The following is a 25,236-nucleotide window of genomic DNA, read 5'->3' as shown; positions in this document are numbered from 1 at the left end:
GATGTCGTTATTTTCATAAAACTTGACTTTGACCCTTCTTCATACAGATATGTCGCCGTTTTCATATACTTCACGAGAAAATGATGTAGAAATATTGAATAGGTACTGACAAAATTTTGAAGGCATTCTGATATTCGGGAGAGGTTTTTGAGTCGGGTCATACCTACATTCAAATATTTTGGTTATTCGAATGGTTGTCTAGGTGTCTTTTGAGAGTTTGCGAGGTTCGTGTTTCTCTTGCTCCTAAAAGTTAAGTTCGAGGTTATATTTTAAGTTGTGACTGCCGTGAGGATGTCTTTATTTCTATTTTTAGGATGTCATTATACTTTTCATTATGGGTGGATTTCCCCGCAACATTACAATTTTGGACACACTGGTGTGCTATGTTTGTTACTGGTGACAGTGAGCGTCGAGAAATACATCATTGGAAATCTGCCTTTTTATGAATATTATTATCCTTCTCACAAAGTTCCGATCCGATTCGCAAAATGTGGAAATGGAAGAAATGCAAGCCGGTCGTTAAGTTCAGAAATTTGTCTTTTTTTGTCGAGGGATGCTGCTTCATGAGGCTCAATTTAAAACACGCATCGAATCAAATCACACACCAAGCGTGGATTTTCACAGACCAAGTAAGGCGCCGAAATGGGGATCACCGGCTGAACAATTCATAAAGACCCCGATTACAAAGCCATGGCAATTTTGGCAGTTCCCAGGAGATAATTCTACCTGAGGCTGATTTACAGATTCGAATGACCCGGCGCTTACCAGTCTAGCAACACGGTATTCGCGGCAGAAACTGTAATATCCGGACTCCCTAGTCCAGGCTTCCTAAAGCTAAACTCATAATCTGCTACTCTGCATAAGTGTCCTCATAGTAGCGTCACCAGTCTGTCCATGTTTTGCTACCGATGCCCTGCGCCCTCTGCCCTCCCCTCCCCCCCCCCCCCCCCCCACCGGTCGCTCCCTGACGCCGCCCCTGCCTCCGTTCACCAGGTACCTGAAGCGCTTCAACCGGCACTACGAGGCGGTGATGAAGTACATCAGCCAGGGCCCGATGCTGCTGGATGTCCACATGCACCGACCTCACACCACCACGCGTAACTTCATGGACGCTCTACTCGCCTTCTGGCCCGGACTTCAGGTCGGTGGAGCTCTCTGGGTCATCGTGAGGTTGAGGGAGGGAGGGGCATGTAGCTTTAACCCGGCAGGCGGTGGGCCTACCAGCCACCTTCCGCGCGGTGGGGGGGGGGGGGGGAGGGGCATTTTTTTTGCCCCCCCCCCGTATCTCCGAAACTGCTGGACGGATCCGGAAAATTCAAACGGCGTTCGATAGCCCTGTCAAATTTGTCGAGGGAAACCAAATTTCATTGACCTCGGGGTCACCGATGACGTCACAGGTCAGGTCAAAGATAAAATGTTTCACCGTTCACGGGGCTTCTAGGGAAAGCGCTATAACACCGAGTAAAACGCATTTTGTCGAAAATCAGCGATAAGGCGTCAGTTGTCTAGTACATATGTTGCTATTAGAGGTCACTGGTCATACCAGGTCAGGTCACAGGTCAGGTCACCAAAGGTCACCAAGGGTCACCACATGAGCCCAACTTTACTAAGGTTATGCGATGCATGTTTTATGGCCAGTTTTTCATTTCCAACTCAATGGTGTTGGTTATAAGACCATCAGGTACGGTTTAGGTCACTTTCTGGTGGAGGTCAGGTCAAGGTCAGGTCAAAAAAGGTCAAATTTCAAAGTTGATATTTTTGCATAAAATGGGTATCGATTCGATGCAGCTTGTCACGGGGAGTCTAATGGTGGTCTTTGTTTTGCGCTACGAGGTCTAGAATTGCTAAAAATTGAGTTTGAAAATATGACGTCATCAATTTTGAACAGTTTTTTCGCTATAACTTGGCCAAAAAAGAGGTATCGATCTCAAATTTGGTATGTAGATAGAAGGCGGTAGGGACTATCACATATATTCCGGTTTATTCGAAATTCAAAAAACTTTTTGGATTTTTTGGCTATTATATTCAAAAATCTATTTTTTGATTTTTGGGGGTCAAAATCCAAAAAATTCGAAAAACCGAAATAGCAGTTTTGTAGCCCGTTTGATTCCACACCTTTTATGTCTGAAACATTTTTCTGTATCTCTAAAGCTGTAGGCCTGACAGTTCTTCCCGCGAAACCTTTTTTTGGGTCGAAAATGGCAAAAATGACGTCACTCTGACGTCATTAGCGGCCAACCTATCATAGCCTTTGGAAAAATTTTTGGTCACCATGTGCGCTAGCTGCTCCCGGGAGGGTACTGAAAGTTTGGTGACGATCGGCGCAGCGATTTTCGAGATATATTGAAAAAACTAAAGGGGGGGGCAAAAAAAATGCCCCCCCCCCCCCACCCCACCGCCTGGAAGGTTAAGAATTGATTCGATTCCTCGCTTACGAAGCTTAGCGCTTATGTGTCGCCTAAACTCATTGAACTTGGACGCTTTTAAAGGGACTATCCCACCTTTAACATGGGGTTTGAGTTGAGATAGCCAAGTTTGCGGCGAGGTTCAGAAACCACTATCTATCTAGGTTGCAACCCCCGCGGCCTCTTGGTGTTGAAGAAATTCGTTCCCTTCATTTGAAAATGGGCCTTGTACAAGGCCCTATCTTCAACATGGAGCGACCGTTAGTGTGACGTCACCTCGTTTAGTCATTCTGATTTAAATGGGTTTGTTCGTCAAAAAATCGCTTAAAACTTGGTCTGAACTTTGTTGTGGTGCCTACAGAGTAAAAAGAATCAGCTTTATGACAGTAATGTGGCCTGGGGAAGGAGGTAATTTTGGGCTGTGACGTCACATATTTGAAAGTTTGTGTTTGGAATATGGGAAGCCTAAGATGTTTAATGAAAAATAAATGCCAGAACCGTGTTCCTGGTCATCCAATCTATAAAGTCGGGCACAATTTAACTGGTTTTAACAACATTTTAGAAGGTGGGATAGTCCCTTTAAATGCTGATGCATTGCTCTGAATACGAGATTACTTCGTGCTCGAAACTCATCCAAGACGAAACTTGCAAATGCTACAAAGTACTTCATACGTGTTTGTTACATAATTGTGACTTGGTAACTCGTGCGACGGAATAAGTGACAAGTTAGCAAATTTACACTAGGTTTACTTAATCATTCCGAGTAGATTGTCCGTTCCAAGCCAGCAATAGTCAGACTGTTCATTCACTCACGTTAAATTACTTTACCTTACGCTACGCCTCCTTCTCCCAACATTTGAATGAACAACTTTACAAATCTATTCGACACCTACATTAACAGCGTTGCCGCTATAGCTTCTCAATGACGTCACTTGTATTGCACTGTATGACGTCACTGGCTCCCGTTTCCAGGTGCTCAAAGGTGACGTGAAGTCAGCGATTGAGACCCACGAGATGCTGTACCAAGTGATGCAGCGTCACAACTTTCTGCCCGAGGCCTTCACGACGGACTTCCAGGTACGATGATAGGCAATGTCTTCGGTGCTGGGACAGGGAATAGTGGTGAACTGGTGACCAGGGCTGAAAGATGAGGCCTTGGGTGTAATGTATGCATTTGCATTTACTTCTCACATATGAGGGTATTGTGTGTACTGTGCAGACGGCGAAGAATAGATTGCATTTCGCAATCTGCTCTAGCACAGCTGTTAAACGAGGATAGACTTTCTTTATTTTTATCGTACACCGAACACATTTGTCTAAGCATTGTTTAACAGCGACAGCCATGCCATGACATCCCCCCCCCCCCTCCTCTCCTCAGGTGCACTGGGGCCAGCACCCGTTGCGACCAGAGTTCGTTGAATCCACTTACCTCCTACACCGTGCCACGGGCGACCCGTACTACCTACACGCCGGCAAGCGAGTCCTGCAGAGTCTTCAGCGGCTGGCCTGGGTGCCGTGCGGGTTCGCGGCGGTTAAAGACGTCCGCACCGGACAGCATGAGGACAGGTGAGATTGGGGCGGCTGGCGGAGACTGGGGAAGGGGATAGAGGGATCTTTCTCTTGGTCTTGGTGGTGAAGGTTTTTCAGTTGATAGAATCATGCTGCGTAAAAAAAAAACATTCGGCAATTATGGATCGACCCGGAAAGTAAAGCTTAGTGTAAGGTGTAATATGATGAGGGTGATAGAAGGAGAGGTTGGCGGGTCTATTTTGTGACGCTTTACTCTTTCAGACCTCACATAGTAGTTTTGGCCTTTGCACGGCAGCGTTGTAACCGTTTTCAAAAGCCGGCTGTCCTTTGATAAAAATTGTCTTTGCTTTCCCGTGACGGAAGTATGTTTGCTCCCAGTATTTACCGCGGATTTTATAAGGCTCTAATTCCACTACAAGTCTCCTCAGTCATCTTAGTATAGAAGCGTATGTCTCGTATGTTACCTTCGCTAATCCTGTTTTCTTTTCCACTCGCAATTTGTGACCGGCCCCATCGCGGCCGTACCCAGAAACGCTCTCCGCTGAATTTGACGGTGGTGCAGACTAATGTTTTGTGGGACTTACACCAAGTCTGTGTTTGTTGCCCCGGCTAGACTGTTCTGGATGGTGCTAACTGCTAAGACAACTCTGAAACCGACCTATGTGGCGTAATGCCGATATTTTTACGTAATGATTCGTAATTCACCGAATTTATAGAACTTAACAGGTATTTACAAAACTTCATTTATAGTTCTGATTGGTCAGGAGTTTTCTCGGTATGAACTTGTCAAAATTTTCGGGAATTATCCGGGATAGTCGTTTGTCTTGGTTGGTCATACATGTCCCGAAACGGTCTGGAAAAGTCTAGAACAATCCGTGTCCATGTCACCACCCCAGGCCCCGCAAACGTAGGTGGCAATCCCGAGTACCGATCAGGTATCGACCACCTGTAGATGGTACAGGCGTGTGTCACCACAGGTGTTCTGCCGCTCGCTCGACTGCAGCTCATTAACGCTGTAACGACTGTCTGTTAACAGACGGTGGGACCGGCACCTGTACCGTGTATCACGAGTTTGTGATTGACGAAGTAAACGGTGACGTGTGCCACGGTTGGGGAAAACATGGGCTGGGTAGGGATGAGAAGTGGCCAGACGGGCATTCAAGCAGAGCAGGGTGAGGCCCTACATAAAAGATAACCCTACATAAAAGATGACCCTACATAAAAGAGGGCCTGGGTCAATATCGGGCACAACTATGTAAGGCTCAGTATGTGCCTGTGTTAAACCCAACTCCAGATTCTATTTCAGGCGGCCAGGTCTGAGACCCTTCAGAGACCCTTTTGCTGGGCTTGGTTTCATCATTATTGTTAGACCCTGCTAACGATCCTGTCTTTGGACCTTTACGTAAGTCCCAACATTGGACTTATTGCTGTACCTGAGCTCTGAAACGTCGAGGTTATGTCCCATTTACCGAGAACCGACTTCCCCTGGTTAGAAACTTTGCCGAGTTCGTGGTCAAACTCAATTAACTCCACCGAGCTGGGAGCTTGGCCCTCCAATATATTCGGCTCAACGGCGGTGTATGGCCCCAAACTTCGATATTTCAAAGCCCCGCGGCGCAATATATGACCACGCACGTCGCACAGTTAGGTGAATGGGAACGGTAGTGTGCCACAAAATTGAAGGTGCCCCTATGACGTATATACTCCAGCTCTGTGCTCGTTCTATTTTTCGGAAGATACTGCACCTCAGAGTCATAGAAAAGAGCTACAAGTTAAACTACAGCCATCGTGGATTATATTACCTTTACTGCGTTTTAGCATTTTTCGCATGCGTCTGTTGTAGCAGGTGACAGGTCTGCGCTTGATAAAGTCGTATCGCAGCGATCTGCCGCCTTGCACCTCATCTCTCGTTTAGTGGCACCTCACTAGATTCAGTCGAAATACGCCACGGACAACTACCTCTAATTAACGCTCGGCACCACAGTCCTCTGTCGTGCATTACCATTCTCCAGTCGCTCCCAGGGTAGACTCATTCGTTGTAACATATTGATTACCGTCTCTTTGTATTCCTCCCCGAATATGTCTTCCTATGACGTCGGCAACTATCTTGTATCTCGCCCACAGGTTGGACTCATTCGTACTGGCCGAGACGTTCAAGTACCTGTACTTGCTGTTCGCTGACGAATCAGACCTAGTGCTGGACATCAACGACTTTGTGTTCAGCACGGAGGCGCACCTGTTTCCGCTGACCCTGGCCCGACTCTCCAATCTCACCGCAGTGCCGGTACGGAATGGGGAGGGGCAGGGATCGAGGGACGAGGATGAAAGGGGAAGGGGGAATGTGATGACGCAAGTGCAACGATTTGAGTTGTCTACATATCACTATTGTAGTATATAACTATTGTTGGCATTTGTAGTTTTGCATCGTAAAATCGTGAACTTTGTATCCATCCGTATTCGTCCAACCTTTTACAGAGGTGTACAGAGGTTTATGGTCTTTCAACACGGCTCCAGGCCATTAAGTCTTATCGCCCAGTGCCGCCTAGTTACCCGTTTCTCTCCGTTTCTTCTCTGACTCTGGCGTCTTTCCCTCTGTCTCATCTCTGACTCTCTCTCTCTCTCTTCCCCACAGCTGCGTCCTGACGGCTCACCACCACCGCCCGAGCCAGACGTCGAATACGCCCGCAGCTGTCCAAACACCGACTACCTTTTCCCGGGCACCTTCTCCGAGACGATCCGCCGGCCCCTCTCGAACCTAGTCGAGGCTACGTGTCCCAGCCGCCGGCTGCGACCGCGCCGTCTCACAGCAGCTCAGTTCCAATCGGGATTACCCGAGCATGTGGCGCTGGTCAGACAGCTGGGCGTAACCATGACAACGCTGCCAGATGGAAGAGTTCAGCTGCTGCATACCGCCGCCAATGTGAGAGAGGGACAAGGGATGATTTAGATGTAGAAAACCCCGGCAATGTAAGCGGTGAAAGGGGATTATCATCCTTGTCAAGCTAGGTGTTTTCTATCTTTGAGCTATTGATATTTGTATCGAAACTGTTTCTTATTTATCGTTTTTATTCTCGTTTTGTGCTTCATTTTTATCTTGCTCATTTTCGCGTTGTTCAACGTCAGTCTTCCGCAATTTCAAGACACTCCTAGTTTAATTTATTTTCAGATTATATCGCATCTAACACCACCGTGCATTCCTGCTCATCGCCTTTATCGTGGCAGTCTCTCTTTTTAAGACTCGAACGCTAAGAAAGTCCTTCTGACATCTCCTCTCCTCCCTTTTCTCACAGGCGCGTTCTCCGGCCGACGCCGAGGAGGGTCTGCTGTTCATGCAGGAGATGATCGAGCTGTCCCGCCAGCAGCTGGACCAGCCAGAGAACCCGCCGCGGGCGGTGACCTTCCGTCCCGGACCGGGGGACGAGACGGTCACTCTGCCGGCCGGGCCGGCGCAGTTCGGGCCCAGCCTCGGGGACATACCGCCGGTGAGTGAATATCGGGGGCGGGGTGGGCGAGGGTGGACTGGGATAGAACTATTCACGGCCTTTGGATATTTTAGAAAAGAGGGCTGGAAGACAGTAATTCTTTGGAGACTGCACGATTTGTCTCCAGTCGATCATTGCGATCTGGATGGTGACTTGATTAGTGATGAATTACTGATGGCTAGTCAGGAGTGTCAACTGTCAGGACAAAAAAAAAAGACAGCGTACTTAAGAACATATATTCGCCTGATTCGACACTGCGTCTCCGCAAACTAAACTACCATTGATCTGACCTTTTCCTCCCTTTCATGATCGATGCGGAGATGAATTTGTATCTGCCCCACCGAGCTGACGCTGCCCCCCCCCCCCCCTCAGGTGACGGGCATGCTGGTCGAGGCGGACCCTCTGCGGGTCTGTCCGGACCTCTCGCACCCGTCCCGGTACCGCGGCCGACTGGTGCTCATGGAGCGCGGCGACTGTATGTTCGTGGATAAGGCGCGGCGCATCCAGGCTCTGGGGGCGGTGGGTGGAGTCGTGGTGGACCATACGGGCGGCACGGGCGCCGAGAGCTCGCCGCTGTTTGCCATGTCAGGTGGGTGTCGGGATGGGAGAGGGGAGAGACTGTGGGGGCGAGCATAGCTGTATGTGTGGCGTATGCCTTGGGGCTGAAAGAAGTTATAGTTGTTTGAATGAATTTGCGACATAACTAGGACGAGGTTCATGGTTAGTGTGCCGCTTCGTGTACATTTTTATTGAAAACACTTTGTGCACGCGTATTTTTTAACGTGTTGTTTTATGAAGGAATGATTATTATTTTTTTTACTACGTTTCCATTCGTTGCTATAAACGTACATACAAAGCTATACTAGATTTTATGGCCAACTACACCTACGCAAAACTCCTCCACATTTTGACGTCCCTTTGTCCCAGGGCGGCCTCTTCCTAATTTCCAGCAGCGATAGCTGTCCTCTCCTGATTTAAATCCTTCTGATACCTCTATTGACCTCTTTAATTCCTCTGACCCCTCTGACTCTCTCAAACCCCTCTCTGACCCCTCTCTGACCCCACTGACCCGCCGTTCTCCCCCCACAGGAGACGGTACGGACGATGTCACCATCCCTCTAGTATTTCTGTTCACCGCCGAGGGCGAGCGACTGCGAGCGGCGCTCCGAGACAACCCCCAGCTGGAGGTCACTCTGTCCGACGCGCAGCCCGCCCAGACTGCCCCCGGTGAGACACGGGGGAGGGGGGAGTGAGACACGGACACATGGGGTGGGACATGGAGGCGTATAGTGGGACACAGGGGAGGCAGGGGATGAGACATGGTGGAACAATTGAGACACCGGGTTAGGCTAGGAGAGTCGCACTGCGTAGTGAGACAAGGGAGGAAGGGAATGAGACATGGGGGATTACAGTGGGACACTGGGACACGAGGGATGCTAGGAGACGTGTGATGAACTGGTGAAACTGGGATATTTGAAGGGAGACATTGAGACACGCGTCTGATCAGATAATCAGAGTGGCCTGTTCGAGCGGGGTTATAGCGGTCATGTGGGTGCATTTGGCAGAACTGCGTTTCCCGATTTCTTTTAGTGACCTGCGCTATCCAATATCATCCAATATCGCTTATGTCTTTTTGCAGATTCATCTAAGGAAAAAATAGTCTGACCTTTGCCGTAACCTTTCGTTGACCTTGTCATCCATTTACTGATTGAGAAATTATTCACGTGTCTCCAGAATGAAGGTTGTTACAACTTTGCAGTACAATTTCAATCGTTGCTTTGATCGTGCGATATTTCAACCATCACGTTATCCGTACTGACTGAGCACGTCACGTGGCAGGAGAGCCTGCCGGTTGCTTGGGTCACGTGATATCACTTCATTTATCTGTGATTCCCCACTGACTGAGACCACATGACAGAGCCGGCCTACGGCGTTAGTCACGTGGTTTTACCTCCATGCCTGTGCCTCCCCACTGACTGAGACCACGTGACGACAGAGCCGACCGGCGGCGTAGGTCACGTGATGGCTGTCAGTCCCAGCGGTGACGAGCTTGTTCAGCTGGTGGAAGACACGGCCGCGGCGACAGCCGACTCTAAGACAGCGACGACCGAGACTGGGGCAGAGCAGGAGAAGGAAGAGAAGAGGGAGAAGGCAGAGCGGACGGAGGAGAGGACAGAGGGCGGCGATAGAAGCGAGGCTGCTGCTCAGGTACGCGGACGGGGAGGGGTGAACATAGATCATCCCTGTAGATTTTGGCTTGTAAACTTTATATACCATAGTTAGGTGAAAATTCCGATTGAATTTGAACATTTGAACAAGGATCGCTGTATACTCAATGCTCAGCTGCGCTGGGACTGGAATCTCACAGTCTCGCCTGTTCTTATATAAAGGTTTTTATTTCAGTTTCAGCTATTTATGCACAGGTAACGTTTGATACGATTGACTTAATCTTTCTGTCACCAGAAATCTTTCTGTCACCATCCTCTGACATTTTGCTTCACCTCTCCGTTCCCAGGTGTGCGCCTGGCTGCGGCAGCTGCTGCAGCTGAGTGGCTCCGAGCTGGCCGCTCTGGCCGAGCCCAGCGGCGGCCCGCTGCTGCGCGAGGTGGCCTCTCTCTCCCCCGAGAGACGCGCTCAGCTGGTGGACAGACTGCTGGCACTCGAACACACCTCCCGTGGAGGAGGAAAGAGGGAGAAGGAGGGTACCGAACAGCGCCTGACTGGGGTGCTGGCGGGAGGACCGAGCGGCCTGGCGGATATACTGCGCGCTGGGGGTGTCACGGAGGAGTCAGCCTCTGCGCAGGACGCCGCCGTAGCCTCAGCTCAGGACGCCACGAAGGCCGAGCTTGAGGAGCCAGGCCAGTGCGGTGCCAGCTCGAAAGGAGAGAATGATTCTTCCGCGAAGGAAGGAGAATCGTCCAGCCGAGATAAGGATGAGTTGTGATGACTGGTATTCACTAGTGAGCTGGAAAACTATGTGAGGAGGGCCGGCACCCGTGACCGTGATCCGTGACTTTGGATCGTGATCGTGATCCGTATTGTGATCAGTGACCGGTGAACTATGGCCCTGAGTCGGCGGTAGCAGTGCACCACAAGCTGTGAGCCGGTTGCGCAGCGTCACGCGCTATCTGCAGACATTATGTGACGTCACGCTGGGACGATGAGTGGTCAGTGGTTTCGGAGGTCCGTGCCGGTGCTGGAACCTTCGGATCATGGTGAGAAACTGGTCTGAGGTAACTACCCGGCTGGACTCTGCTGACTCGCGACCCGGTCTTGACCTGTGATCAGAGGTTACCGTGTTTCTAGCTAGAACGACTTCAAGAGGAAAGTTCACTAGGTAGGGTGCACGGGGCACCTGCCGTTTCATATGGTGGTGTGCGGAAGGAACGGACCGCCAGCCCTGACCGTGGCTGCTGTCAGTGGCACCTTAGCTGTGGCTGTTGTGAGGGGCTGCTCGACACCACGCAAGTCATTCACTCTCTGATCGAACTTTGTGCGGTAAGAAGGTTCTCTAAGCACGGCGGGCCTGGCTGCCGCAGCTCCCGGACGGAGCTACAAGCTGCGATGACCGTGTGCGCAGTGACGTAACAATATCTGTGAGAGGCGGGCACGTCTAACATCGCCACAGCTGTGCTGGGCCTGGTGAGGTTGGGATCTACCGGCACCGATTTCAGCGAAACGAAGTAGCTCCTTAAAATGGTGCTCATTTAAAGGCATATTAGTTGTGTTTTGTTGTTGGTACATTGTGGTGTGGTATGCCCCGAATTTGTTGTGATCTTCTAGTTGAAGGCTGGAAGGTGGTTATCATATTATCTTTATTGATTCACGGTTACGGGAGATGTAGTTAGCGCCGTGTTACATCTGTCCTTGCCTGTGTTATGTGTGTGAAGCATTAGGTTGGGCAGTTATAAGACACCCCGCGCAATTTTCTCTTTAAATGATTATCTTGAACTGCACAATTCGAATGCGCAACGGGATTTTCTGCAAGCAGTAGCTGTTTGTGGACCTCTGCTCTAACCACTGTGTGATTTTCCGTCGTGTGTCCAAAGGGCGACCTTTGGAAATTGGTGCTCGGTATATGCGCGTTACTTGTGAGTTTGTGTTGTAAATGTGTAGCTCAGGAGGATATTGGGGCTCGGGCTCAGCAGAGAACTATTATACGCGTCCCGGACACCAGGTGATATTCTCTATACTATGCGTAGTTTGTAACTTTCTAAGCTCACGTTGTAAAACCCCAGTAGGGGTCAAACTAGGAGCATCATTAGGTAGTCTAGCTCGCAAAGTAGTTCCATGAAAATGGCATGTTCCGTCTCACCTTTAGCCTAGTCCTTATCTACCAGTGACGTCTCTTCTTGTGTTTTCCTGTCTGTGAATTACACTTATTGTTTTCTGTTGAATCGTTTTATGCCTTGCACTCACCGATAGTTATTTACCTGCACACTGCACAGCATTGACGAACGTGACTGCCACCTGGTGGAGGTCACCCTAAGCTGCGGTGTAGGGCACTGCCGATAGGGTGTCGCGCTGGCCCTGGCTATAATCGCACAGGACTGGTGTGGTGACCTAACCTATTTGCACCATTCCAGTAGACAGACGGTACCTGGAAATGTCTGTGTGTATCTTCTGCAGGGTGTCTGGGAGTCTGTTCGACTGCGTTGTACGTTGTATGACAGGGTGAGACTGGTGTCTATGAATGGGCGGTTTGTGTAATACACGAGAACGCGGAACCAAGCTTGTATGCTCGTCACCGACCCTATATCGTGATATTTGCGGACCATATGAAAGGTATGAAAGCGATATAGCTTACTGTACTCAACCCCGAAGAGCACAAAACACAACACTTCGATATTTCGTCGTGGTCGCTTACGCCTATGGCGATTGACTCATGCCTAATGCCTATGCCCTGCCAGGAGGGCCGTGACCTTTCCACATCTGGTGCTCATTAGACTAACAGATGTTCTAATCGATCGTCCGAGCTGCCATTTAGCTACTGTAGGAGTCACTGGAGCTCGACAGATTGACACCCTCTTGCCATCAGCCTGATCAGAGACAGCGATAGAAGCGGTACAGACGTGAAGACAGCTCGTCAATCCCAACTACCAGCAAGTCAGTGAAACCTGCACATCCCCAGGCATCATGGCTGAGTGTGGTGATTCTAACCAGGGACCCGGCAGACATCAGGAGTTTCGTCAGGAGCAGGAGAGCCGGGGGCCTCAGGAGCTGCGTCTGTTGTACTTCAAGTCAGCCGGCAGGGCGGAGCCCATTCGCTGGATCCTGGCGTTGAAGGGAGTCAGCTATGAGGACCACAGGATCGACAAGCCGACACAGTGGAAGGACTTCAAGCCAGGTTTGTAGAATGTGGGAACAAGGGATGTAGGGCAATGGGTTTTCCAAATGAATCAAATTTAGGCCTCAGGGCTGATAGGCTCAGGGCGATCTGAAACCTGATTTTGGGTATAAGCCCTACTCCTAGCCCCTATGCAACTAGCCTATCGTTTATGATGCAAGACAATGATTTTTACGGATATTGTTGCCAGATGCTCTTAAGTTCCGAAGTGTGACGACGTGCTCTGCTCCTTCCCTCAGACATGCCCTGGGGGCAGGTACCGATCCTTTACGTCAACGGCGAACCGCTGCCTCAAACCGTGGCCATCTGTCGGTATCTCGCCGAACTATACTCTCTTAAACCGGCCACTGCGTGGCGCTGCGCTCGCGCCGACGCCGTGGCTGAGGCGGTTAGCGACATCACGAACCGGGCTGCGACGGTGCGCCGGGCGACAGAGCCGGAGATAAAGAGGGCGCTGCGAGCGGAGTTCCTGGAGACGCGTCTGCCGCAGTTCCTGACCCAGCTGGAGGGGAAGCTGACTTATGGTGAATTTCTCTGCGGGGATCAGGTCAGTGGCATTGATTGACAGCAAACAATCGGTGGGAGATGGTAGATAATGATATGAGGTCACAAGGCTGACAGGGAGGGCGGAGAGGGGTCTGGTATGGTCAGGATAGCGTTTGGGGATCAGTACAGCCTTTAGTCATTGGGTGATGGTCAGGTCGTGGTCAAACATACTGGTCCTGTGTCCTATGCCGTACCGTCCATTCCATCAGCTCTGTTGGTGGTTAGATTACCTGACCTATCAAGTACCATGGTCTGCTGAGCATACGAGATGTACCATACCCAGGTCTTTTCTGTGGATGCATGTCTTCTTGACCTCACATGTCCCTCGGTATGTTCTGTACCGTGTACGGATATCACCCTGACCTGTACCATGCCCCCAGGTCTGCTGGGCCGACATCTACCTAGCCACCATGCTGGAAGTCATTGGCGCCATCTGTCGGCTGGACGACCCTAGTGCCGGGTTTCCCCGCACCGCGGCACTAGTGTCGCGGGTACGTGCCATCCCGGAGATAGCAGCCTGGATCGCCCGCCGCCCTCCCTCTATAGTGGGTGAGGACCCGCCGGCGACTGGGGCTGCCGCTGAAGGAAAGTGAGGGCCGCAAGACGTCAGTTTCCTGTACTTCGTCGTTTTCTGTGTTACAGGCAGCGCTTTGAAGATGCTGATGTGCTATATTCAATATACCTAATTAAACATAATTCGAAATTCTGTGTAATAATAAGTGAGCAACATGGGCCTTTAAAGGGCTCGGCTTATTTCCACGATACCATTCTCGTTAGCAAACAATGCAGCATTGAGCAGTTGTAACAAGTTATTTTTATTTTGTAGACTCGCATATCAATGGACAACACACAAAAATTTGACTATGCGATACAGTTTATGCTACTGAGCTAGAGGCGAATGAACTGGGCTAAGCGACATCATAAAACCCGCTTCCAGTCTACCACTGAGATGGTTTCTCGATCTATTCAAAATGCTACCAAACTCTCATCCATTTAGTTGAACTTTGTGGTTTGGATGGTGACCGGCTACAACCGACGTGGATCTAATTCCAGCGGTCTCAAGTCCTCTTCACTATCTAGCAATTCAACATTACTTTCATCCGTGCCACCTCCTTCGCTCAGAGCCTCCCTCTTCGCCGCCACGGCCTGCCTCAGCTGCATAATCCTCTGCCTGATCAGATCCTCCAGAGTAACAACGGCTGTGGCATCGGCAGTAGCCATGGCGGTGACGTTATCGACAGTGACAGAAGCAACGGCTGTGGCTACAGCTGTGGCGGCGTCTCCGTCAAACTTGGTGTCCGAGGTAGCGTTGACGCTTCCGAAGGTGTTTCCGAAGCGGACAGTGCCGGGCGGGAGCGCTGTGAAGTTCTCTGAGGGTGAGATGACGTTTGGAGATTCTCTAACGGGAGTTATTGTATCAGGGAGCTGAATTGGTGCGCAGGTGTGATCGCCGGTGCACGTTTCATCCTGTTCACAGTGTGAGTCGTCGGTACATCGTACGCACTGGTTCAGGAGCTCCTCACAGAGACCTGAGATGCACTGTTGGTCGAGAGTGCACGCCTCTCCCAACTCTGCCTGGGTTTGGCAGAGACCCTCTGAAGAACAGAACCTACCAGTGCCGCAACTACGCTCCCCTGTACACTCCACACATGAGAGGCTATGGCATATACCAGACTCACAATCAGCATTGGCATCACACTGCTGTCCTAGTAGTTGAAGAGGACGACAGACGCCTTTGTCACACCGTTCCTGTCCTTCGCACTCCCCATTCGTTCTACATTCGATACAATACCCGCGGATCCCGCATACACCACTGAGACAATCCTCACTGGAGGAACACTCAGAACCGGCGCTGCTCTCTCTCCTACAGATACCTGTCGAACTGCAAACGGTTCCACCGCGACAATCTGCGTGCGACCTGCACAGAACACAGAAGTTGAGCCTACCGCACTTCCCAGACAAACACTCCTGATCCGAGTGACACGATTCGCGGAGCTTTCTCAACGAGTGACATGTGTTGTGATCACAAAAGTGTCGCAATGGACAGTCGTAAGAACTGTGACATTGCACGCATGAACCTCCGTTGCAGGCGTTGGAGAGGCACTGGCGGTTTTCTGAGCATGTCCCGTACAAGGGCAGACGATGCTGGCAGCGGTAACCGTCACAGTACTGATTGGTAGAACAATCAGTATCGTAGAGACATTGATTAGCGCAGTAGCCGTTTTTACAATTCTCCGAATGGCACTGTGAATGTGTTACACATGGGCTGCCTATCCCCGCTGGTTTTACCTTAGTACAGCGTCCATTGTGACACAGCTCTCCACAGGGGCACTGTCTATGGGGCGAGCACGGCTGGCTGGTCCCGCAGAGGGATTTGGGGAGGGCGAAACAGTGACCTGAGAGGCAGTGATGACCGCTGGGACAGGGATGGGTGTAGTCACAGACGGGTACTGACGCAGAAACAGCCACCAACGGTGAGAGCTGAATGGTGCAGCGGCTGCCCTGGAAATGAAACGCATGTTAAGTGTCACGATTTAGCTCTGGAGCTGAGATCATCAAGAACGGTGGACTACGATGGTTCACTTCGTAACCCAGAAGCTGGATCTGAGGCCAGTTTTACCAACAGAAAAATAGCCACCTGCGGATTTTTTTGCCTAAAGACCGCTTCACATAAGGAGCGTAAACGGTAAAGCCCTATCCGCTTACGTGCCCATCGCGTTGACGTTCGGCGTATATGAAGTGGTCTTTAGGCAAAAAAATCCGGCAGACGGCTATTTTTATGTTGGTAAAAGTGGCCTCTGCGCTCGTTTAGCCTTTTTTTGCAATGATCGGCTTGCAGTGCTAATTTTGGCACCGGAGACTGTTAAGAACAATAATTATCATTTATCCTTTTTTTAATTTTCGTTCACCTTTACTTGCGTTCATTTATTTGTTTATTTATTTATCACGTCAAAAAATAGTCGGCTTTTGAAAGTTAGCTGCCGTATAATTTGACGTTTATCAGTTGGTCAAGCCTAAATACCAATTACCAAGCGTAGCCATAACTCGTAAGCGTGAGGTCTGCATACATTGTACACACCCAGCCAGTTTGTAGTCGAAACAATGAACAAGTGACTAGTGAGACGCTTGTTCATTGAGGTTAGTTTTTAAAACATACCTGGCATTTGGCCACTTTCAACTTTGGCCGATATTGCAGTCTGTTTTTGAATATCCGCAGCAGTCGCTCCCCGCGAGAAGAGGTTTTCTCGGAGTCAGAGCCATGGAGTTCTCCCACCGACAGCCAGATCACCTGGTGAGGGAGGAGAGGACCGTCAAAAAGATGCAAAAATGTCGGCGATGAACGAAGCATATGGGGATATTTTGACCCGTATTGCCGAGATGTATGTGCAAGCAAGTCTGGCCTGCAATCGAATATATTCGTTGACGAATAACTAGAAATAGCCGACTAATAAACGAATATCTAAACCATAAACCGCTTGCCGGTCATCTTGGGGTGGTCAGGCACTAGCAGCGAACGATCACTTACCCACGATAATTCAATAAAAGGAAAGGGCTCTGATAATTCCTCACCAGAAGCCAGCAGAGAACCTTCGCCTGGGGTCCCATAGCTCGCGCAGCAATCCACGCACCTCCGTCCTGGCCCGTGTCCTGCCGTCCACTGAGAGTCCACTGTCCACCGACCACGTCTACAACTGGGCCACCTGCGTCTCGTGAGGCTGGGGCAGTCACTCTCACTCTCTAGCTGGTAATACCAATGTGGCTGCAAACGTGACTTCTGTAGCTGTCCTGCGGCTCTTTTTATTGGTCTCCGAAGTGTGAAACAAGTCTGATCTGATATCAACCGGTAAGTCCAGAAGATTTGTCATGAAATGGGTATTGCAAAAGTGGAGTTGATCAATCTGAATTGGAGTGACACCGAATTCGTGCATGTCTTGGGGTGCCTCACTTCTGTAAGAGTATAGCTAAACCTCAAAATATAATTCAGAGCAATTGCACGAACAGCAGTTGCAGCCTGCAGCATTGGTTATCTCCCTTTTATTGTATTTCGTCTCGATCCCATCATAGGATGTTCTGCTAACTTAGGGAGTGGAACAGCGACCAACATCTCCCCGCCGACCCGCTGGCAAAAGCAAGTCGAGCTAGTAGCATAGGAAATTGCTTGTAACGCAATATAGGCTCAGGATGTTTCCATTTTCACCGTCCAGTACCAGAAGACACCTCAATAAAACTGTAGACGTCTATATTTTACAATCTGTCTGAGAATGGGTGAAGCTCAGGCTTCGACGATCAGTTACCTGAGTCCTAAGAGAGGCATTCATTTCTCGGGTTTATAACTTTAGACAGTGCTATGTCTAGTGGCTTGCGTAACATTCAGCGTGTTTAGATAGCCCAGCTTCTGATAACCATCTTCTTTACTGTGAGCTGACAGTTCTATGACATTTCTATTTTGCAACGACGTCAGTTACGAGGCACCCGTAACCTGCAAGTTTAGCTTTATCCAAATCATATTCATAAGCAAGTGTAACCGGTGCATTTCATGGCATTTCCGCCAGTGCCATTTGAGAAATCCTGCGTTTGCTCTGACTGTCACACAATGCTATGAGATCGAAGATGGGTAGGTAGGGACCGAAATACTCCGGTTGGCATCGCTTGTCACAGAAAATGTTGAATGCTTTTATGCTTTTCTCGCTCGCAAATAAATTGCACACAGGCTCCTGATAAATTGACACATTCAAAACAGAAGTCATCTATGCATTTCAAACCAACATTATATCGAACATCAAAACGCAAAGTGCATGAGCACTGGGCAGGCATTCAATCAAACTCGAGCATTATTTGTCCTGTCTCTCACATCAGTTGCCCTCACGTCCATCCATCTCTTCTCTCTCCAGTCCACGCCGCTCCCGTTGGTGTATGTCGGTCCTCTCTCCCGCCATCAACGCTTTCCCCTGTATTTCCTTTCCCACTCCCTTCTCCAGCACTTCGGACAGAGACGCCGCCTGTCCAGAAAAGGGCGTCACCGCCCTCCTGTAGCGATGCTTGTTTTTATGTCCATAGCTTCCATAGTTTCCATGGCCTCCATACCGTCCATAGCGCTCGTGGCGGCCCTTGCTGGGGCGGTAGTAGGGCCTCTTGCGTGGTGCAGCTTCCGTGAGCACAAGGGCGAGTACAGCAAGTAGCAGAAGACAACGGAACATGACGACTGGAGGTAGTTATATAAACGGTGGTGAACGTCCAGAAGAGATGAATCAGCAGGTACTCAAAAGACTTCAGAAGACAACGGTGGCAGCGTTGGCGACCGTGGGGCTGGTTATTAAACAAAAATGAGTGAAAACTCAGTTTGTGTCAGGAGTTCGTTCCGGCTCCGTGTCTCTGCCTGCAGTATTCCGTACAGCGACGACATGAGGCCTTTATACTGCCAGTGATGCAACCCTCACGGCTCACGCACATTCACTTAGGACGGTGGCTTGCCAGAGTGAGCAGCGGTGAACCAAGAATGGTTGGACACGAAGATCCAATCAAAGGTGGCCAGTTTTTCTTCTCGGGACGTTTTTGGTGACATCCGTGCCTCTCTGTTCGTCGGCGACTGTTTACGAGCCGTTGAGTGTGCTTTCATTGAAGCCAATAAAAACGAAGGCGCATAGAACTGCGTTTCAGACTCAGTTCCCACTGCGTACTACATACCTACCCGTGCATGAGGGTAACGACCAATAACAATAGTGAACTATTGTTATTGGTACTAACAATACTGCCCTCTGTAGCCATGAGAGCTTCATCACATAGTGGTTGGTCACTCGAGCAATCATTCAGCTGAATATCTTATTACGCTTTCGGTTTTCAACTTTCAGATTCATGAATGGGAGATGGACGAAAACTGATATCCAACTCTGCCACGAGTTCACAGTTAAACAATATGTGGTGAAACAATACTGTCTACGCCACGCCGTACACACATTCTTGATACAGCCAGCAACCAGACCACACACAGATCACATCACGAACGAGCATCTTCACGCAACATATTGCAGCATCGTCTAAGCTACCTACCGTTTAGCTTCGTGCATCGCTATCAATGATACCGCAATCCTTTCCGATCTAATGTAGGTAAATCCATGATAACACAACATCTCTCGATCTCGCGAAAGATATGCACGTCTCCGATCTTGACCCGGTGACCTTTTCACGCCGACACCGCTCCGTGAGTTTGTGATTAGATGGCTGATGAGCTCGGCACAATTCCGGTCACGGGGATAAGCCAGTAATCCAGTGTAATCAAACAGAGGCGGCATGGCGTCAAAAGAGGGCCTGTGAGAACCAGCCAGCACCAGACAAACAAATGTTACGGTGGGTCCGCTGTATGTAGTGCGTCTTTGGTTCCGCTTAGGTATAAGCAGGACTGCGGAGTCGGAGTCGGTCGGGGTCGGCACTTTTGCCTGGAGTCGGAGTCGGAGTTAGAGTCGCTAAAATCTTATCAACTCCGACTCCGGAGTCGGAGTTAACACTGTATGGCTCAAAGTAATGCCCTACACCTGGTTGCTTGACGATATTTCGCTCGTTGACCTTTCAAAATCAGATTTTGTTGTAGCTAAGCGCATACCCCTGTCTTGAACGAGCGTTTACATTGAAAAAAAAACTGAAAACGGCTGCTGCGTCTAAACCTGTTCTTTTTTAAACTATATAAAGAGTACTTATTTGCTCTGCGAGGCCTTGGAACGCGCAATTTGTCGCTTCAGGCACGATAAAAAGATCTCCGACATGAAATTGCATTTCAATATCCGAACTTCATGACCAATGTCCGGAGTTGGAGCTAGAGTCGGAGTCGGAGTCGATTTTTGAAGCCAGAGTCGGAGTCGGAGTCGCCTAAAATCCATCGACTCCGCAACCCTGGTTATAAGTTCGTCCCTAACTAATTGGTTATTGAATAGTTTTATCATCTGTTCGTTTCGTTTATGTCACCACTGCTATATGTCACGAAGTTGCTAATAGCTGCGCTGCTATTAAATACAGCGATCCTTTCTCGCACCGTTCAAGCTGAGACCAAGATGATCTCATTGCCACAGAACGGAGAAGCATCCAGTTACAATCAATTTGTTTTTCTATGGCCCAGACTTGGTGGTCTTGGTTACCGTGCATCAACTTTGGTCGCAGTAAATCATGTTTAGGCAATAATGGCGAAAAGCGAACGTCTTCAATGAGACAAAAGTCTGTATAAGCTCCAAATTTAGATGATAGTCGCATAAGCTCCAACTTTATCATTTGATATCACTTCGGGACAGCCGTCTCCGAGCGGTACTGGTACAGGCAAGCACCGTGGCAGTTAGGATGGAAAGTGATGCTGCAATACAGAATTACTGACCAACTGGTATCGTGCCCCAGCCCATGTCCGCACTTTGTGTTATGAAGGCTGGGCGCGACGGAGGCAGGTAGTGAGGCACACGAAAAGGAAAGCTGATATGTACCAGACAATTCATTTATCATTCCTCATTCATCCCTGCTCATACTTTGTGTGTAGGTATAGCTTTTTGATACCCAATACTCAAGTGAGCTCAAGTGAAGCTTTTTAAGAAAAATTTAAGACGCATATTTTCTGGGAACTTTCACACGACAAATGTGTTATCTGTGATCTGTGTTTCAATGACCCTAACAATCATAATCTCTGTCGCTACATCTTTTTTGTCTATCATACCAAATATTTTCATAAAGCAAAACAATATCCTGCTCGTCCGCTTTTATTCTTTTCTTTAACAATGATGTCCCACATGAATGAAATCAATCATGAATCTACAATTTTGCAGCAAAGCAAAGATCCGGAATTATTTGACAATCGGCGTGGCTAAGTGCCACAGTTTCCATGACACTTCGTGACAATCTCACGACCTTTAGCGAACGTTATCGCATATTTGGAATCAATTTCATGTCCACGCTCTTTAGGCAAGGCAACGCCGTTGTAAAATTATCACCTAAATTCCTGCTATGATGCGAAGCAGCGAGAATCTTTTGACCAATCCCATGCCATGATTATAAGACTAATGTGGAATGTGACAAAACACAAAGGAAGTTGAGGCTGCGTCGAAATACCGAACATAAGACGAAGGTGCGACAGATTCGGGTGATATCCACTGTCGGCATTACATGAAAACAATACCTGATCCTGATTTAAGCAGTAATGTCATCAGTCCCTGAAGAGTTTCAGTTCTCGTAAAAGGCGAGCTTCTGCAAACAAGAGGAGGGAATTTCTATCCAACTTTAAGGTGCCAGTTCAACTTTTAAGGTCATGTACCTAAACTCATCAGATCAGAAAAAATGAAATAAACAATTTGTATCAAAATGAATGAAAACTTCAAATGACGATAGCCAAGTCGTCACTTTGTCCATTGAACAAATATTCCACGTTGCAATAAAATCAATAACATGGCATTTTGACACCTGAGCTACGACTCATATGTCAGCTCAGTGGTCCTGCCGTAGTCTGCAAATACCACCGCCGTTGACATCGCATACCTTCCATCACATCATCGGAATGGCCGAACCCGTTCTCAGCATACTGAGCTGAGCACAACGGTGACCTCCAGGAAATGCCTCCGAAAGATACCATCCGATCTGCATAGTTTTCACCCACACCTTATAACGACCAAAGCATCTGGATAAGGAAGACAGCTGCAATATGCAGAATGAGATTCCTTAGATATGGCTTCAGGTCCAGACACGAGGAATTTTAGGACATGCATTGCAATTTATTAGGCGCACAAATGAATGTGCTAGCGTGGATGAATATTTTGATTGTCATTTTGTCTACTAGTTAATAAGGAAACTATGGAATTACATTACAGGTAATGTTTTTCATCGTAAGCGCTAATTTTACAGCTGATTTCTTTATGTTGTTCCATATAAGACAGCAATAGGTGACAACTGTTTTAATCTTATTTCTTAGATGCATAATACTTGGATCTGCAAATGGGAAAAGGATGACTGAGGACCTTTAATAGGAAACGTGCATACAATTTTCAACATAGTTGGTTCTCGGTGAGCCGTCCAACATAAATTGCGTACGCAATAAATGTGGCATCCTTCAACAAATACAGGCATATAATACATATTTAGTGTAGGTAATAGGTAATAGGAATATATGATGCAATATGCAAGCAGACATCTGTGACGGAATAACCCAGATACCTGCGGGGTCACTCTGCACATTTCCCGTATCAAAGGAAGATGCCCTGCATTTCCCAATCGCGGAAGCATGTGCAATTCACACGGTAGGCCACCACGTAGATTCCTCACACTACCTATAAAGACCCGGAAATTATATCTGCTCTAAAAACCCACCAACATAACAGCGACAACACTTCCCATGTTCTGGCTCGTGACTCTGTGCGCTGCTTTGCGGTACAGGCTAACCGTGCAGGCGTTTACCGCCTGCTTGGTAGGCTGCCCCCAACTGTGTGCATGTAGAATTATGTTCCATGGGCTCCATAAGGCTTCATAGGTAGGCTCCATAAGTATGTCTGATATAAATTTTATATTGCATCGGGACCTGTTCAAACCCAATAAGTCACGTATTACCCTAGACATATGTCGATGAGGTGAATCCACAAGCTTCTGCTTTAAAATTTTTGCATTTAGGTGTGAGAAAAAGCATTCTAACAACGATAAAATCGAGATTTACATTCACTTCCTTACTCGTTACAACTTATTAATTAGGGATTTAAGCAGGCGGTACCGGAAAACTCTGAAAACTACCACGGCTTACCAATCCGATTACGACGCTTATCTTTTATCATTGGCTGGCCACGTTAGGCAATTGCCAGGTAAATGTAAACAAGTGTACACGCTGAACACTTGGTATGTTTATCTTTTTGCGCCATATTTACGGCATTAGCGCTGCCGGCGCCTCATTTTCAGCCATTCTGACTCAGACTTCCATAGCTGGGTCCTAGGTCGGTGTCAAATCTGCTCAGACGGCGCCGGGCACGGCTCCGGTAGCCGGTGGCCATACCGTGACCTGAATTAGGCTCGTCTGTGAAGCGCGTCACTGGCGTGCATGGAAGTCAACACAGCATCACCACGGGAAACGTACGAGAGAACGTCCCTGCGAGTGGGAAATGAGGAGCGCTGCACGAGAGGAAAGAAACAAAAGCTCCTAAGTTCATTGCAGGGGAGCGCTCAGACGTAAAAGCACAACACTTACCGACTAGCAGCACAATGCCCCATGGATAAAGGGATACGCATGTAGCAGTTGAGTTCAACTTTGCTCTAATTTTTTACCCATGATGCTAATGTTGGGGAGGGGCGAGGGTGCGCCTCCAGGCCCATGTCTCCATCACCAAACAACTCCCGATATCAAAGATTATCGTCCATCAGTGAGCACCATCTGTGTCGGATGGTCAGGTCACCACCGCGCCGTGGTTCTGGCCGCGGCACTCTCTGAAGTCCCGAGTCGTGGGAGCGCACCTCGGACTGGGCACACGAGCGCAGTAGAGCGTCGGTGGATGACCGAGTGTCGCCCAGGCTGACCATTTCGTCAGACGGGGAACCACAGCTGGTTGAATCTCAGGCAGACGCTATCATGGCGGTTAGTTAGGTCATTTCAGACTGGTACCTTGCTGATATGTGCTCACAGTGGTTACGGTCACAGCTGTTGTCAAGAAGAATCATCAGAAAACTGACAGTGTCATGCTATCAAATCATCTAATGTCTGCGTTTCGTAATAGCTGCGCTGCTGAGCTCACCACCTAGCAGTGACAAGCGTCGAACCTGCTCAGAAATCATGCACAATCTTGCTCAAACTGCCATCCACACTCACGCTTAGTGCGCATAATCCAAAATGCACGCCGCGCCGCGGTGCACGCATAATATCCGTGTGTTTGGCCTGCGGGGAATACCTACCGGTTACCGAACGCACTGGATTGTCGACTCGAATATTCCCACGCAATCCTCGATGTCTTCCTGTTGCAGAGAATCCAATCCAGATAGGTTAGCACTATTTGGCAAGGCATGGATTTGTGCGATTTGTTTCTCGGGTTGTGGCGTTTAGATCACGTGAGACGAACTTCTGGGCATTGGGCTGTGGACGGTGGACAGCAGTAGCGGTGGTGGGCGGTGACCGACTTATCGACTTATGGTGGTTAGGACGGGGGTCTTGTCTTGCGAACACGTGAGGGGACGCTTTGTAGTCTGCCGATTTCGGGCTCTAAATTTCAACGGGCAGCCAGCGAGCGGCGTTGTGGCTGCTGTCAAGTCGAATGGTCTGCTGGTCTGCCACGTTGGACATCAGCGACATTCCACAACACGAGTGCCAGTGCGTCGAGTCTTTGAGTTAGTTGCTGCCACCTCAGACATAGCTGTCGTGCCAAGCTTAGATCGCTCACTGAGTTTTAATGGCGCTGTTTCCGTTGGTGATGCGCCTGATCAAGACAAACGATGTAAGGCTTACTGTCGGCGAGAGCACAAAATGGTTTCTAACCGCTGGAGAGATGAAATCAGAGACAATGAAAATACCTTCACTTGTCGGTCGTATCAACCTAAACGTCACATTTAGTGGCTCACTCACAAATCATTGACAAGTTTTGGGAGACTTGGAAGTTCCTATTTTCCTAATCGCATGCTACCAGCTATTATGTTTGGGTAATACCGCTCGTAACAAGTGGCACCCACACCCGCATCAGGTTTAATTGTTGTTGTTTTTTTTCTCCGCTGGCCATTGATCTGGGACTTTTTCAACCGCGCAGAAGCGTTGTTCTCCCAGCCGGTTAGTGTCCAGGTGTCCTCAAATTGATCGTGTTTGCTAAAGTGTTGCTGCACCAGGCTACACAAACTGCCTAGTAATCAGTCACAGGGAAGCCCCAGCTCATGTTGGATCGTTTCCGCCGGCACTAGACCAATGTGAGAAAACAGGGCAGTGCGATTTGTCTGGGTGAAAACAGCT

The 25,236-nt window shown here is 48.9% G+C and overlaps 3 protein-coding genes across 4 annotated transcripts in view; 2 read left to right on the top strand and 1 right to left on the bottom strand.

Annotated features, from left to right (window-relative positions):
• LOC122371285 (ER degradation-enhancing alpha-mannosidase-like protein 3) overlaps positions 1 to 12,144 on the top strand; it is a 35,172-nt gene extending 23,028 nt beyond the window's left edge. The window contains exons 9-18 of one of the 2 annotated variants that reach the window (XM_043347467.1): positions 994 to 1,141; positions 3,378 to 3,482; positions 3,784 to 3,971; positions 6,060 to 6,219; positions 6,568 to 6,855; positions 7,226 to 7,417; positions 7,790 to 8,006; positions 8,507 to 8,644; positions 9,414 to 9,625; positions 9,933 to 12,144. In XM_043347467.1, the coding sequence (XP_043203402.1) occupies positions 994 to 1,141; positions 3,378 to 3,482; positions 3,784 to 3,971; positions 6,060 to 6,219; positions 6,568 to 6,855; positions 7,226 to 7,417; positions 7,790 to 8,006; positions 8,507 to 8,644; positions 9,414 to 9,625; positions 9,933 to 10,361 (2,077 nt within the window). In that variant the 3' untranslated portion in view covers positions 10,362 to 12,144. Of the gene's footprint in view, positions 1 to 993; positions 1,142 to 3,377; positions 3,483 to 3,783; positions 3,972 to 6,059; positions 6,220 to 6,567; positions 6,856 to 7,225; positions 7,418 to 7,789; positions 8,007 to 8,506; positions 8,645 to 9,413; positions 9,630 to 9,932 lie in introns of both variants that reach the window. The other variant, XM_043347466.1, reaches the window with a different exon arrangement.
• A 323-nt stretch (positions 12,145 to 12,467) lies between these two features.
• Positions 12,468 to 14,102, top strand: LOC122371291 (hematopoietic prostaglandin D synthase-like). Its single transcript, XM_043347474.1, has 3 exons — positions 12,468 to 12,764; positions 13,004 to 13,311; positions 13,691 to 14,102. The coding sequence occupies exons 1-3, from the start codon at positions 12,554 to 12,556 to the stop codon at positions 13,901 to 13,903; spliced, it is 732 nt and encodes a 243-aa protein (XP_043203409.1). The 5' UTR covers positions 12,468 to 12,553; the 3' UTR covers positions 13,904 to 14,102.
• Positions 14,103 to 14,266: 164 nt separating this feature from the next.
• LOC122371288 (prion-like-(Q/N-rich) domain-bearing protein 25) lies at positions 14,267 to 16,916 on the bottom strand. The gene is made up of 3 exons (XM_043347471.1): positions 16,881 to 16,916; positions 16,468 to 16,599; positions 14,267 to 15,812 (listed from the first exon to the last, which is right to left on the bottom strand). The coding sequence occupies exons 1-3, from the start codon at positions 16,914 to 16,916 to the stop codon at positions 14,337 to 14,339; spliced, it is 1,644 nt and encodes a 547-aa protein (XP_043203406.1). The 3' UTR covers positions 14,267 to 14,336.
• Between the last annotated feature and the right edge of the window lie 8,320 nt (positions 16,917 to 25,236).

Source organism: Amphibalanus amphitrite, unplaced genomic scaffold (assembly GCF_019059575.1).
Source record: "Amphibalanus amphitrite isolate SeventyFive unplaced genomic scaffold, NRLGWU_Aamphi_draft 001228F_arrow, whole genome shotgun sequence".
NCBI classification, from domain to species: Eukaryota; Metazoa; Arthropoda; class Thecostraca; order Balanomorpha; family Balanidae; genus Amphibalanus; species Amphibalanus amphitrite.
The sequence above is the reverse complement of the archived record's forward strand: the minus strand, read 5'-3'. Positions and strand labels throughout refer to the sequence as shown.

What these genes read in the sequence shown, in the direction of transcription:
- LOC122371291 (XM_043347474.1), top strand. Translation starts at nt 12,554, where the DNA reads ATGGCTGAGTGTGGTGATTCTAACCAGGGACCCGGCAGACATCAGGAG. An exon ending in GTGGAAGGACTTCAAGCCAG is followed by an intron (nt 12,765 to 13,003) that starts GTTTGTAGAATG and finishes TCCTTCCCTCAG; the next exon opens with ACATGCCCTGGGGGCAGGTA. An exon ending in AATTTCTCTGCGGGGATCAG is followed by an intron (nt 13,312 to 13,690) that starts GTCAGTGGCATT and finishes CCATGCCCCCAG; the next exon opens with GTCTGCTGGGCCGACATCTA.
- LOC122371288 (XM_043347471.1), bottom strand. Translation starts at nt 16,916, where the DNA reads ATGGGACCCCAGGCGAAGGTTCTCTGCTGGCTTCTG. An exon ending in AGGTTCTCTGCTGGCTTCTG is followed by an intron (nt 16,600 to 16,880) that starts GTGAGGAATTAT and finishes CTCCCTCACCAG; the next exon opens with GTGATCTGGCTGTCGGTGGG. An exon ending in TGAAAGTGGCCAAATGCCAG is followed by an intron (nt 15,813 to 16,467) that starts GTATGTTTTAAA and finishes TTTCATTTCCAG; the next exon opens with GGCAGCCGCTGCACCATTCA.